This window comes from Pogoniulus pusillus, chromosome 23, assembly GCF_015220805.1.
Source record: "Pogoniulus pusillus isolate bPogPus1 chromosome 23, bPogPus1.pri, whole genome shotgun sequence".
Taxonomy (NCBI): Eukaryota; Metazoa; Chordata; class Aves; order Piciformes; family Lybiidae; genus Pogoniulus; species Pogoniulus pusillus.
In genome coordinates, this window is record NC_087286.1 from 22455698 (window position 1) to 22471022 (window position 15325).

Sequence of the window (15325 nt, forward strand, 5' to 3'; positions counted from 1 at the left end):
ATGTCTTTCTGGACAGGGCTGCCACAAGACAGGGATTTGTGGAAGTGACACTGCCTCGGCAGTGGCAGGAGAGAGCCAAACTGCTGGGGTCTGCCCAGTCCAGAATGGCAGCCAGGAAGCTGGCTGTGATATGGTCCAAGAGTAGCCACTCTGGGTGCTGTCAGCAGCACTCTCAAAAGGACCCCAGGACTTGGCAAGCTTGCAAGTATGCACAGAATGGTGCCAAAGTGGGGAGAACCATCCAAAGGCAGGGATGGTGTACAGGGCAGAGAGCCATGTAGGAGCCATCCAAAAGCAGGGATGGTCCAAAACAGGAACTCTGTCACGGCAGGAACCTCTCCTGTCAGGAGCTCTGTCAAGGCAGGAATGCTTTCAAGGCAGGGATCCTTTTCCATTCTCCCTTGCTCTATTTATGCTTTTCTAGACAAAGTGTCCATTTGCCCTTTTATACTGGGAATGATAACCCAGCCCAGCACCAGCCCGACTGCAGCATGGGCTCCCTCATGGGTCAGCACACCTGCAGAGAGGCCTCCTGCTCTTCCCCTTCAAACCCGCAGGCCGGAGGTGGGGGAACCAGTTTTCACACCTTCTTCTCCTCCCCATTCAAACCCTCGGTGGAGGAGCGGGGGGAGAAGAAAGGACTTTGGAGGACTCCGTAACATCCTCCCGCACAGACACTAACAGCTCTGCCAATCTCTGTTTTCCAGCTTGCAAAACTATGCTGCCCTCCATGGGAGCTTTTACTGCCAAGTCCACTACAAGCAAATGGCTGCAACTGAAAGCACGAGTCAGATGCAAAGGCTGCAGCACTGGCTAGGAGAACAGCAGCTTCAAAACACGGCACTGGCTGGCAGAGGATCACAGCCCCAGGACTGGTATCACAGAGCCAAAAAGGAGACTGCAGCGGGAGACAAGCCCACAGCCTTCAATGCACGCTGCAGCTGGTGGCTGGCTGAGCCCAGGCAAGACCAGAGCAGCAGCTATGTCCTCTTAGGGAACCAGCTCAGAGCAGGCTGGCGACCCTCAAAGACAGCCTGCCTGGATACATGTGGGAAAGTTGGAAATCTGGGAGCATGTTCCTGGAAAAAGCCCATACTGAGCCAGAAAAGCTGCCGGGCTGTGGGCAGCAGGGCAGGCAAGATGGTGCTCCAGGGTCAGGACAGAATATCAGCAGCAGAGGTAGCAATGGAGAAGGGAAGGCTCTTACCTGGCTTCTCCTATATCAAGAAGCAAGTGTGTTTGTGGCCCAAGATCAGTGGACAGAGAGCCAGTGAAAAGACTGGGGATGGAGACATGCTCAAAGAAGAGCAAGGGACCAAGGTGGCAGAGCGAGTGGCTGCAATCCAGCAGGGCCAAGCCCAGCTTAAGAAGAGACTTGTCTCTGCCTCCTCCCCTCTAGTCCTGAAGCCTGTGAAATCCCTGCCGCAGGGATCATTTGTCCCACACACAACATGGCAAAGCACTAAACCCACCAACTGGATGTACCTGAGGGGCACAGACAGCTTCACGCCCTCTGCTGCACAGCTCCCAGTGAAGGAAGATGAGGTCTGTGAGTCTGTAAGCACAGATAGCAAAGGAGGCACAATGTCTGCAATGACAGATGACAAGCCTGACCTGACCATAGCCACCCCAGCTATTGCAGGAGATAGCAAGCATCTTGGAGGAAGGACGAAGAGCACACAGCCCATCTGTGTGCCTGGGGAGCCCAAAACCAGAAACATTACAAATACTGAGCTAAAATGTAGCTCTGAGGGTGCTGATCCCCCTGAAAGTGCAAATGAAGAAGCCCATTGCCTCTCTGAAGCATCAAGGACCCCTCATGTATCTTCTGACTCCCTGGAGCCAGGAGGGCTGAGTGTATCACCTATGACTGCTGACTTAGTGAAAGAAAAGTCCAAGGTAAACAGAAACAAGTCCCTTGAGAATGAGATCCTAGTAAGCTTGGGGGGAAATGTGAAACCACACAGCACGAGCCATTTGCCTGGAATTGAGAGCAAAGGGGCAGCACTTGAAAAGATGAAAGAAGTTAAACCAATAAGTAAATCAGGGTTTCTAGAAGACCTCAGTCCTGAGCATAGACCTCAGAAGACCAAAGCAGAAAAGAGCAGAGTGTCTTCACCTGGTTTGCCAGGTAAGACAGATGACCACAGTGTGTCCTGTCTGCAAGAATCAGAACCTCAGGGCATGTGTGGCTCACTGATATCTAACTCTAATGAGGTTATTTCGAGACCTGATACAAAACCACCTGGCAAAGGCTTTCCAGTATCAACAGACACCCCTCCGAGAGGAGCCTGTGCCACCTGGCCATCACGAGATGAAGACGGCTCCAAGTCAAAGGATCCCAGAAAAGTTCAGACTAGAAACACCTTTCATGATTCTGAGCAACCAGCCAAAATATTGGATTCTTCCAAAGCAAATACATCCTGGGACAAACCCAGCAGTTACCCAGTGAGTGAAGAAAAATGGGCTCTGATATTCCCAGGTGAAAGCAGTGTGTACCCGTCAAGGCCTGGTGCCCACTGGAAAGAGAACCAAAGTGGTCAAGCCTGCAGAGAGGTGTTAGGGAAAGGTTTCAGGTCTGGGGAAAAGCCCTTCAGTACACTCTTTGGTTCTGAAGACAGAGGCAGTGCTCCCAAAAATGGAACGACACAAAGGAAGCCCACTAAGCCCCAGTCAGCCCTTCTCACTTTGTTTGGTTACTCCTCAGAGAAGAAGCAAAGTCAACCAGAAAAGCCCGCAAGGTCCTCAGAACAAACAAATACTGACAGGCCAGAAAAACCTCAGGATCTCCTCAGCTTCTCCAACCAAGCTAAACAAAAGGCTCCCAAAACTGATCAGCTGCCAAAGCCAGGGAAGATGGAGGTCTTCCCTAAACCTATCAAGAAGAGTTCTGAAGGCTTCTTAGTCTCTGCAGAGGGCAAGGAAACCAACATCCCGCTGTTAGCTCCTGCCACAAACATTTCATGTGCTGATAAGCTTGAGAGAACAGAACTGGACATTCATGACCAAATGCCCTTAAATACTCAGTTTTGGCAGCAGTGGAACAGCTGCTGGACCTCTATCATGCCAGCACAAGAAATTCAGAAAGAGGCTGCAGTAACCTCAGAAGGTGGAATAAACTCTCTGCATCCTCCCTCAGAGCTTATTCCTGCAGCTGATAACAGCAAAAGTCTCATCAGGGAAATTCTACTAGGAATTCAGAGCCCTCTGAGATTGAATGTCCAGGACACAGTGATGGAGGAAGAGGTATCTGTGTTACCAGGCAACTCAGAAAAGTTACCCAAGGAAGCAGAGCTTCAGTCAGACCATGTGAATTTTGTGGAGGACAGCAGCTTGCTCTCTTCTGGAGGACAAGATTTTCACAGCACAGGGAGTAAAACCCTGCCTTCAGACTTGGAAAATTCAGAGCTTGAGCCTCTAACTTGGTTTGATGCAAACCTTTCAGAATTATGCCAGGAAATCCCAGCAGAAACAAAGCCCCCACTAGCACTGTGGAACACCTCCAGTCTCTCACTTCCTGCTGGACAAGAGGAGATTAATACTGAAGGCCCAGAAGGGACTCAAAGCTGTGTGCTGCAGCAGCAATTGGACCCACGCTGCCAGGCTCCAAAGGCCGCAGAAGACACCTTTGAATTCTGTCTCAGTGCTGAAGGCTCAACAAAAAAATGTTTCTCTGCACAGGAGGACAGTCTTCCTCCAATGCACGTGGCCACCAGCCATGCTCCTGAAACTTTTAACCGGGCTGTCTTTGATCCTTTCGACACTGATTCAGCCAAAATGGGCCAGGGTGCTCCTGAAGAAATGAACAGGAGCAGAGAAGCATCAGGAGTTGAAGAAGACTACGAAAGTCATTCTTCTGCAGACCCAGATGTGCTAGCTGATGGCCCTGTAGATCAGGAGTTCTTTGTATAACTGGGGAGCAGGGAATAAGAGTTTAAAAAAGCACCCACCCTTGCAGCCCAGGTTAGCTGGTAGGAGACAAAATTTGATTCATTAAATCAGTTTAGAAATCTCTGGCAGAAGACAAATTCAGCTGTGCCATAGTCTGATTTATTAATGGCTTAAGGAGATAAATTTAAGGTCTCTGTCTTGCTCATAGGGCGTCAGCATTCTGCTGCTTAAAAAGAGCTTTGCAAGAAACAACTTTGTGGTGAGGATCCTCTAAGGAGAGACCAACCAGCACACAGTTCTCTGCAACCAGGGGTGTTCTGCAGAAGAGATCCTCTGCATAAACTACTGCCGACGTCCCTCGGAGAATATCTGCATGGCCACACGTGCGTGAGAGGAGGGTGACAGACCTCCAGAGAGGTCCCACCAGCAAGCAGCATTGATCAACAGGCTAAATGAGAAGAGACTGTCCTTAATAGGAAGGAACTGAATCCCTGGCCACAAGTGCACAAGTAAAGTAAAAGGGACAAAGATAGAGCTGAAGGGGACAGGATGAATATGTGTCTCCAAATTAGGTTTAGGTGTCTGCAGTATCAGCATTCCAGGTCCTTAAATCAACAACATAGTCAAGAGACATTTAGTAAGTACAGTCTGTGGAGTGATTTAGCCCTCCCTAAATCAGACAGCTTCATTCAAAAGCTAACAGCTCCCTGCACCCTCTTAAGTGGGCTGGCCCATCTCCACCAACTGCAGTGCAACCATAGGGGTCTGTTGCATAGAAACAACTGGGTCAAGACATCCAAAGATTAATCCAACCCAAACCATCACACATATTTTCACCACACAGCCTGCCTACACTTCATGGTAATATCTCACACCCCTCATGATGTTTTTCCTTCAGTAGATTGGAAAAACTGCTTCAAAAAGGAGATTGTCATTATCGACCTTGTTAGATGATGATGATGATGATGATGATGATGATCAAAGATAAGCACAATGGCCATGCAAAGGTCACCCGGTCAGAAGAGCAGAGGAAGAAAGAGAACCCAGGTCTCCTGAAGTCTTGGGGCACAGGGACATTGCTATACTGATCTCTCTGTGTGGCTGCAGTCTGACCCTCCCTGCCTGCTTTGCTGCCATAACACAAAACATTACGGGCACTAAGAACTGTGTTAAGGATAAACACTTGCAGGAGAAACCTCACTGTCAAAGCAAGAACATGTGTGGTATGGAGAGCACCATGGAGCACATTACTTCACCTGGTTTAATCAACTGTCTGCAAAATAAAAGGCATGAAAATGTTAAAATAAATAATTATTTTAATAAAGTAAGCCAAACCTGAGCTCCCTGCTTCATCAGTGCCAAAAGAGCCCTGTCTCTGTCAGATGTGCTGGAGCAATAAAGCTGCTCAGTGACTTCATCTGCTCCAAACATCTGCTCAGTGCAGGCAGACTGCTCAGTCAACATCAGTCAAAGAAACAGAGATGTCCTTCAAAGCGACATGACTTAGTAGATGCTGAAGTATGTCCCACCTTGGCATGGGGCAAGACACTTGGGACTGACCCTGCTCAAGCTGTGTTTAGAGATAGAGCAATGAGACCTAAAGGCTTTCAGGGATCAAGCACCATTCACTGAAGCAGCGGGAAGAGGGTGGCCTCTTACCTCTGCCAAACACACTCTGAGTGACACCCCGGACCCTAGTGCACATGCTACCCATAAACCTGACCTCTCCTCTGCCAGCTCTAAGAGGCAGAAGGAAAATGCAGGAGCAGAGCTGGTGACTGCAACTCTGTTCTGAACACAGTTCACCCTGTGCAGGTTTTGGCTGAGACAGAGTTCATGTTCCTCACAGTGCCTGATATGGGCTTGGGGTTGTGCTGAAAATAGCATTGGTAACACAGGGATGTTTTAGTTACTGCTGAGCAGTGCTCACACAGAGTCAAGGCCCTTTCTGCTCCTCACACCACCACACTAGTGAGTAAGCTGGAGGTGCACAAGGCTTTGGGAGGAGACGCCTCTGGGACAGCTGACCTCACCTGACCAAAGGGGTATTCCATACCATATGACATCATGCTCTGCAATGAAAACTAGGGAAAGAAAGAGGAAGAAGTGGACATTCAGAGTTATGGTGTCCACCTTCCCAAATAGCCATTACACATGATGGAGCTCTGCTTTCCTGGGAATACCTGCCTGTCGATGGGAAGTGGTGAATCAATTCCCTGTTTACTCTTCTGGACATGTGGCCCTTTGCTTTCCCTATGAACCTGTCATTGTCCTAAGCCATGAGCTTTCTTTTAGCCTTCTGATTCTCTCCCTCATCCCACCAGCGAGGAGCAAAGGAGTCACTGGAGCTTAGTTTCCAGCTGGGGTTAAACCACAGCAAGCATTTTGGTATCCAAGGTGGAGCTCAAAGTGTTTGAGATAAGGAGAGATTTGACTGGAATGTAGAAAGTCAATTTTATAGCTGTTACTGGAGTTTCGCTCTTTAACTGGCAGGTTCACATGCTTCCCATAAGGCTGTTGCCTTTCTGCTGCTCCTTAGTGGTCGTGTTTTGCTTACGTTGCTCCCAGAACTGCAGTGCTGCCAATCACCTCACCCTGCCATCCCTGGCCATTTTGATAACGGCAGCAGCAACGTGCCCAGGCTGGCAGATGGCCAGGGCATCGCTGCTGCTGTGCTGCTGTATGGAACAGGCTGGAACGCCAGGGTGACCTTCAGTCAGAGGAACTGTCACCTCTGAAAAAGTCCACGTGAGAGCAGGACACTTTGAGGTGGCTGTGGATAAGCCCATGGCAGAGTGAATCTCAAAGAGCCTGTGGCCGTGGTTACGTGCAAATAACAAGTAGACATGGCACTTTGGGGCATGGTTTAGTGGGCATGGTGGTGTTGGGTTGATGGTTGGATTTGATGATCCTAGAAGTCTTTTCCAACCATAATGATTCAGTATTGGTATGACTCTATGCCTGTGCCACATCAGGTATACCCAGGGGTAAGTCCACACTGGAAAAGGTACACCTTGAAGCATGGATATGGATAAAGCTGAAGCAGATACACCTTGAAGCATACATGGCTGTGAACGAGGTCATGTTGGGGCACCTCAGAGTAACTGGCCATGGATAAGCCCACAACAGAGCAGGTACACCCCTGGAGGGACTTCAGATGTGGGTAAGGCCCTACTGCAGCAGGTACATCTCTGAAGGCATCGTGTCCCAAAGAGAAGGCCACACTGGAACAGATGCACCTCAAAGTGACTAACTGCGGATAAGGCTATGCCACAGCAGGTATGCACCTGGAGAGACTGAGGCTGACAGATAAAGGTCCACTTGGAGCAAGTATACCCCTAAAGGACTTTGACAGAGGATCAAGAGAAGGAGCTAATTGCAGCGTTGAACTCTACGGTCCGGTCCAAAGGACACCTTCCAACATTGTAACCCATGATTTGACCTGCATGGTATGGGGATTCCTCTAGCACAGACCACTTGAACCAGTGGAGGACAGGCCTTAGAAGAAGCAGTGCCAGTGCAGCAGTGACCTGACCTGAGCTGCCAGTGGTGCACAGAAACTCCACGCAACACATCCCCTCTCCTGTCCTGGGCCATCACCACTGCCAAAGCTCTGGACTGCACGAATTCAGTGGATGTTCTGCAGACGTTTTGCAGGGGTGGTCTGGAGGCCGGGGAATGACATCTGTCTGTGATCCTGAGGCAAGGGGGAGAAAGGCAACAAGGCCTTTCCTGGAGATGTCTGAACACCTGCCATTGTCTGCCAGCAGGAAGTGGTGAACGAATTCCTTGTTAGGCTTTGCCTGCACATGCAGCCTTTGCTTTACCGACTTAATGTCTTTATCTCAACTCATGAGTTCTCAGTTTTACCCCTCCAATTCTCAGCCCCACCCCACCATGGAGGAGTGAGTTTCTGCCTGGGGTTTAGCTGGCAGATGGGGATACCCAAAACATAGGTTTCCAACCACAGTCACTCCTCATGTTCAGAGCTGCATAAGAGAAAAGCCAAGTCCACAGATTTGTGAATCAATGCCCTACTGGCCACACCAGCCTTCTGCCCAGGCAGTGGTTTCTCTTTCTGAACTACTCTCTTGGATGCTTCCTTTCCCTGTCCTTGACATTCGTATACAAATGTGCAGGCTTTCCAGCTGTCTTCCCCGAGACACAGAAACTTCTCATGCTCCCCAGGAGAGGCTTTGCCATTTTCAAGAGGTTTTGCAAGCCTTAGTAATCCACCTGGATAAAAGAGACAGAGATCAAGCACAGAAACTCTAGCAGAGGGGCTCCAGCAAACAAAGATTTGCAGGGGTGACTCAAACTTTATTCCTGAGACATCTCTACTATGCAGGATTAAACCACTCAGCCCCAAATGACAAAGACAGTCATAAGAACAATGTCTGTCTATGACACATGTTACCTTAAGCTGATCCACTACCTTCCCATCCTCTGATGTAACACACAGGTATCATCCTCCTAGTCTATAGACCATCCCTCTAGAACATCAACAAAACAGCCACAAGGGCCTGAATATTTCCTAGGGCATCAGAGCAGAATGTCCAGTGACAGTACAAAGAACAGCCTCAACAAGTCACACCTGCATTAACACATGAGATTGCAATCGTGTTTGTAGTCAAAATATGACTTCTTTGACACAGGAGATGCTGGCAGTCGAGGAGTAAAGCTGGAGGTGGGTAGGCTCAGACTGGACGTGAGGAGGTTTTTCACCATGAGAGTGGTAAGAGCCTAGAACGGGTTCCTCAGGGAGGTGGTTGAGGCCCCATCCCTGGAGGTGTTTAAGGCCAGACTGGATGAGATTCTGGCCAGCCTGCTCAAGGGTAGGGTGTCCCTGCCCATGGCAGGGGGGTTGGAACTGGATGATCCTTGTGGTCCCTTCCAACCCTGACTGCTTCTATGATTCTATGAGTAGGAAGCAAGGGCAGGAGCCACACACAGGGTAAGCTTGGAAAGTTCAGCTTGTTGCATGGTGATGGAAAGGTCACAGCTTCATGTCTAAGAGGAAAACCTTGTACTATAGCATAGTTGCCTTCAGGAGGCCTGAGTAGACACTCCAGGCTGGGACAAGACAAGCTGTCCCTGCCCTGTCCCCAACAGTGGCAATGCTCTGGCACCTTTGTGCTGGTCTCCACAACAGGGAGGAATGTCTGGTGACAAAGTACATGCTGGAGATCTGCAGCATGGCACCATAATAGACTAACCTGAAGATACAGCTGCTCATTTTATCACACCTGATTAAAGGTTTAGTGCTCACAGAGTTTAAACATTAATATTTGCCTATTTAAGCAACATGCCCCAGTGCAGCCTGCCCATAGAGGCAGTCACCATGGCTGAGTTTGGAGAGCTCATGAATGTTCTGGGGGAGTTTGGGCCATATCAGAAATTGGTGGTACTGTTCACCTCTCTCCCACAGTTTCTTCTTCCATTCCAGATGATTGGCCAAGAGTTCATGGTTCTGGATGTGCCACATCACTGTGACACCAGCTGGATTCGTGCTGTCGGCCCCAACTTGACGGAGGAAGAGCAGCTGAACCTCACCCTGCCCCGAGATGCAGCCGGGGCATACGAGCAGTGCTCCATGTACTCGCCGGTGGACTGGGACCTGGACTCCATCAGGACCTACGGCCTGAATGCCACGGAGAAGTGCCGCAGTGGGTGGGTGTACCCTCCAGGACAGCCACCATCCCTGCTGACCGAGGTCTGTTGGCATCTTTCCACCTGCTGGGGACATGGGAGGGAAGAGATGGTCATATCCTATCCTCTAGTTTGGTAACGCAGTGCTGAGGCTGAGAGTTACACCAGGCACTGTAGGACCTTGGTCCACCACAAAGACTGCAGCTGTAATCCCTGGGAGGTTGTTTCAGGCAGTCTGTTCTGAGGTGCCCAGAGGGGCAACAGGCTAACTCAGTGTCTGTGCGAGTTCAGCACTTGCTCTGCCCACCACCTCTCCCCTTTCCAGTACCTAGGAGGTTTATCTTGTGATATCTTGCCTGGAGGGCCTTTTAGCTCTCCCTGACACCCTTTCCCTTGTTCCTCAGCCTGCTACTCTTCACATTGTCTTCCCAGTGAAAGATATTTACCTTTCTAGGGCTTGTCATTGATATTTCTGGGGCCTTCAGAGATCTTCAGGACAAGATGTATTGAGGGCATGCAGTTGAACAAAGGCTCTGAGTCTCAAAATCCCCAACTGCTCCCTCTCTGGACCTCTGTATCTGTCAGATCACCTCCCCTCACTCCTTCCTCTCTCTCCCACCTTCCCTCACTCCTAGCTCCAACACTTTTGTATAAGTACCTTCCTCTGAGCTGAAACTGGAGGATGGAGTCCAGCCTCTGATATTTGCAAAGGCTCCTTGGGGTCCCTGGAGCACTCTGCTCATTTTATAGTGAGCTTCTCCAGCACATCTTCAGCCGCTGCTGCATCCCCTCCCACTCCTACTCCTACAGCTCTACCCCAAAGCTCTGTGCCCAAAGCTTCCAGCACTCCATAGCCACGCATCATGAAGCCAGGCAGACTGTGCACCTTCTATGTCTGTCTCACCACTGACTTGTGACCTATGTGCACACCATGTCCTTGAAGGTGGCCCCTCTGCTCCCAGGGGCCGGAGCAAGAGCTCACAGAAAGTAGCTGGTGTCTGTCAAGAACAAAAGCAGCTGTGTTTCCTCCCTCCAGTTTGACCTGGTGTGTGACAGGAAGGACCTGAATGACATCTCCCAGTCTATCTACATGGCAGGGCTTCTCCTAGGATCCATAATCCTTGGGACACTGAGTGACAGGTGAGGAAACACAGACACCTTCCCAGAGTCATCGCCCAGCACCCACAGGGAGTACTGCTCAGAGCTCAGGATGTCCATGCACAGAGCATAAAATACTCCATCAACAGAACCCGATCCCCTTGCCTGAGTAAGGGCATCTGGGGCTAACTGATATGCCTGTAGATGCCTAAGGGTTGAAAAGAGAGGGAGACAGATGCAGGTCCAGCTCCTGTGGTGCCCCACTTAAGAGTGTCTCCAGGAATCACAGGAGCCTCAATGTGTTCAAAGCTGGCCTCATGGTCAGCTGTGTTAACCAGACCATACATCCCTCACTCCTGCAGCTCTGCTCAGCTCATGGTGACCCGAATGGAGGTCCTCAGCTCCCTAGAGGACGCGGTACAGAGGGGACCTGGAAGGCAAAAGGGCACACATGGCATGTGTACAGGCTACCTCACAGGAGAACCAGCGCTAATGTCTATTTCAATCAGATCCTCACTAGTCTCAAGAGAGGGGACCTAAGGGTTCTTCTAGGCCTAGTTCCTTTATCAGCATCTTCTTCGCCTTTACAAACCCCAAGACAGGTCAAAAACGAAGATGCTACTTTTGCTGCTGGTTAAATCCTGAGGAGCACAGAGCTTGTTCACATGGGGGCCAAGTCTCCTCTCGTGCGAACTGCATTCCACTTGGGCTTGTCCCCAAGCCAGTGGGGGCACTCCAGGCACCAACTGTGCTTTCACTCTTCTTCCCAGGATCGGCCGCCGGCCAGCCTTTCTGATCTCCATCTGCCTCTATGGCTTGTTTGGGCTAGGAGCTGCCTTTGCGCCCCATCTCTATGTGTACATAGCCTTCAGGTGTGTCGTGGGGGCTGCAGTGTCAGGAATTCTGATCACTGCCTTGACCTTGGGTGAGTAGGATGGCCTTGGCATGAGGCAGACAGACGTGGTCTCACAGCATTCAGTTAGAAAGATAGTCCTGCATGCAATGAAAAGGCTAACGCTGAACCTTTGTTCTCTTTCTCAGGTACAGAATGGGTTGGTGCCTCCTCCCGGCCCAAGGCAGTGCTTCTCAGCCACTGCCTTTCTGCCCTCGGGCAGATGGCTTTGGCTGGAGTCAGTTATGGAATTCGCAACTGGAGGCTGCTGGAGATAGCAGGATCTGCTCCAATGTTGGCCCTTTTATTCTACATCTGGTAAGAAGGAGCAGGAGGCAGATTTGTAAGACATGACAGCAGTGGGCAGAAAGGGATGGCAGTGAGGAGGCAGCAGCTCAGGAGCAGGCTGGAACTTTCCCATTAGAGTGCTGATGCTGGAGGCACTTCTGCAGAGATCATCACATCTCCTGGGGGACCTCTGAGAGCACAGGTAGTTTACTTTAGGTTTTCAAATATGGACTTTGGGGCCTAAATGTGAGCCTAGGAAAACTAACCTGAGGAGGTATATGGACTCATCTGACATATAGGATGCCCATTGCTTGCTGGGTGTGATCACAAGGAGATGAGCTGTGGGGAAACTCAGCAGGTCACAGCAGCATCTCTTCATTTCTTCTCCTTGACAGGGTGCTACCAGAATCAGCTCGATGGCTGGTAACAAAAGGCAGAATAGAAGAAGCCAAGAAGGTCCTTCAGAAAGCAGCATCCTTCAACAAGTGCACCATCCCACCAGAGCTGCTTGAGCAGGTACCTCTAATGGCGTGGGGAACTGCTTCTTGCCTTCAGAGTCTTTCCCCTGTTCTTGGCTTCATAGCAGGCTCTGGAGATGAGGTCATCTGACAAAATTCTCTCTATGCCCACTGGGGACAATTTGGGGATGGAATGTGGGTGACTGCAGCTTCAATTTCTGTGTACAAGACAAGGTCAGGGAAGAGTCAGAACTTCTGTAAGCCTCAGCATGCAGCTTTTTAGAGTCTATCTTGGGATATAGAAAGGACTCAAAATGTTTCCCTGGCTTTACTTACGTAAGTGCTGCAGGAGTAATGAGGGTGAGCACAAGGGCTCCATTTTGTCTGTGGTTTTCCATGCATAAACGCCCAAAGGACAAACCCACCTCAATGTGTCTACAATGGTGAAACATTCATCTGCACAAGAGCCCCAGACCCACTGGGCTGCCCTCCCCCCAGAACTGCTTGGGCTCCTACAAAGGCTTTCCATTAGCTGCAGATGAAAAAGGACTGAGCCCTGAATTTCCTCTGACCAATCTGGCTCCATGTCTTTCTGTCTTCTGAAGCTGAAAGGTTTGAAACAGACCAAGTCTGGAAGCATTCTGGACCTCTTTCAGAATAAACACCTCCGTAAGGTGACGCTGATCATGTCACTCACCTGGTAAGCCATAACCTGGTCCAATTTTTCTTCTTCCAGGTGAAGAAGAGATTGAAGGCTGACAAGAAATGTAGATTCATTTTGTATGCTCTTTGGGGTTGTGTTTGCATCTATGTATTTGTCTTCTATCTTTTATTTCTCCATAATGGAATGGATCTAATGCCTAGGGGCAAGGGATTATTCAGGATGCTGTGGCAATCCCTGTGCTGTATGTTTTTGTGCCTCTGTAGGTGCAGTCTTAAAGTTGCTGACCATTCATACTCCTGTATCTTATGCAACTACATCCCACAGAATTGGCACAGGTGGTGCCCAGAAGCACCACAGAGATTGCAGGGTGCTAAAACAAGTTGTGTGTAGTCCAAACTTTGAGGCTAAAACCCCCTGGAAACTCCATCTGGTTCCACGTCCTGTTCAACTTCACTTGAATTTCAGGTTTGCAGACAGTCTTGTCTACTATGGGTTGAGCCTCAGCGTGTCAAGTTTTGGTCTGGACGTCTACCTGACACAGCTTGCCTTTGGGGCAGTGGAGTTACCAGCTCGTCTGTCCTGCATTTTCCTGCTTGAGTGGTTTGGGAGGAAGAAAACCCAGGCAGTTCTCCTGCTGCTCTCAGGCTTGATGTGTCTCATCATCGCTGGCATTCCTCAAGGTGAAAGACCTCTCTGCAAGTCAAGAGCAGAGCCAAGGCCAGGCCCAGGCAGCTCCATTTTGGGCCAGATCTGCCCTCCCAGCCCTGCTGGCTGCAGAGCAGGGCTTGCTCTGGGCTCTGTGCTGCCTTGAGTGACACAGCCCAGGGCTCCCACTGGTCAGGTTTCCTATTGCTATGACTTCTATCTTCATCAGTGCTGTGCTTGATCCCTACACAGCTCCTTGCCCTTGGCAGGTACTGCCTATTACACATGCTGCTAATCTGGGACATGTGCAGGGCCTCAGCAGAAACCTGGGTTCTCTTTAACGGTTGTCCAGAGAGTATTGTCCAGGCAAGGGTGTGTTGAAAACAATTTCCAGTGGGCTAGTTGGTAGATTTTCTTGGTAAGTCCTCTGGAATGGTTTGTGCCAAGAAATACCACTGCAGAAGTCTTCCCTCCCAACTAAACCTTCCCCAACGGCAGTCTCTCCTCCTCCCCCTCAGATCAGACTGTGGCCATCACTGTCCTGGCCATCATCGGCAAGTTTACAGCCACAGCCTCTTTCTCCAGCTCCTATGTCTATATTGCAGAGCTCCTCCCCACAATCATCAGGTGAGGTCTCCCCATGCACTGACGCACGACACTGCCACAGCTGCTGACAGTGGTGGGACAAGAGCCTGTTGTCCCCATAGCCATATATTATACCACAGTGGACCAGGGGATGCTGAGCACTGCTCTGACCTCCCCTTTTCCCTCCCCTCCCCAGACAGACCGGCGCAGGACTATGCTCCATGTCAGCACGGATTGCAGGGATCATGGCGCCCCTGATCCGTCTCCTGGGAGAGTTCCACCAGGCCATCCCCATGGCCGTCTTTGGGAGTCCCCCTGTGGTTGTGGGGCTGCTCTGCTTCCTGCTGCCTGAGACCCGTGGCAATCAGTTAGCAGACAGCACAGGAGAGGCCACTCCTAAGCCCAGGTGGGTACCACAAGCTCTGAATTTAAGGCAGAAGCCCCCACACACGCAGAGGCATGTTTGTGCAGGGCAGAGAGCAGTGCGTCGGGAAGCAGGATGGGAACAAGGGCATCTCTTTGTTTTTCCTCCTTGTCTTCAGAAGCAACAAGCTGGAAGTTTTGCCCAAGAAAGGCACCACAGAGGATGGAGTAGACTTGGAGAAGGATGTATACCAAAGCTCAGAGAACAAGTTATGAACCAAACACATACTAAAAGTCTAGTCTGAGCCATCTGCTGTTAAAGCAAACCATCAGCTTCCTCGTCAGCCCAAGCCTCCACGTTGGATCAGGATGTCACTGAGAGCCTGTCACACACCTCTGTAGCTTTGCTTTGTGTGTGGTGTTGAGTTTGAGTTTCTGCATCCATCGTATACATTATCCTCTGAGTTTGATAAGACACACTTGTAATGCAGTATGTGAATAACAGATGGTGGTGATTTGGGGTTTTTTTCTTGCTGCTTCACAATTGGCCTTTACCTGCTATTGACTCTGGAGTGTTTTTCACACAGGAACTGTAGGTCTGCCATTTATCAGGCAGGTGGAAGCGTGTTTGGTTTCCATCGGCCACCAACAATGCAGAAAGAGAGGGTTAGAGTGGAATGGCTGGGTGCAGTTAGGACTTTTTCTTATTGCCAAGTCTTCAGATGAACAACCTGCATTTACATATTGTTCTGTGAGCAGCTGAGGAAGCCTCTTGAGCTGTGTGGTGTGTGC

At 50.1% G+C, this 15325-nt stretch overlaps 1 protein-coding gene across 1 annotated transcript; it reads left to right on the forward strand.

The window, feature by feature from the left end:
* The first annotated feature begins 9196 nt into the window (after positions 1–9196).
* Positions 9197–14809, forward strand: LOC135185782 (solute carrier family 22 member 13-like). The gene is made up of 10 exons (XM_064162919.1): positions 9197–9604; positions 10577–10680; positions 11409–11563; positions 11680–11848; positions 12214–12334; positions 12882–12976; positions 13406–13620; positions 14104–14212; positions 14367–14576; positions 14713–14809. The coding sequence occupies exons 1-10, from the start codon at positions 9197–9199 to the stop codon at positions 14807–14809; spliced, it is 1683 nt and encodes a 560-aa protein (XP_064018989.1).
* The last annotated feature ends 516 nt before the right edge of the window (positions 14810–15325 follow it).

Coding starts and splice junctions, on each gene's coding strand:
- LOC135185782 (XM_064162919.1), top strand. CDS start 9,197: ATGCCCCAGTGCAGCCTGCCCATAGAGGCAGTCACCATGGCTGAGTTT. Junction 9,605..10,576: donor CACCATCCCTGCTGACCGAG/GTCTGTTGGCAT, acceptor TCCTCCCTCCAG/TTTGACCTGGTGTGTGACAG. Junction 10,681..11,408: donor CTTGGGACACTGAGTGACAG/GTGAGGAAACAC, acceptor TCTTCTTCCCAG/GATCGGCCGCCGGCCAGCCT.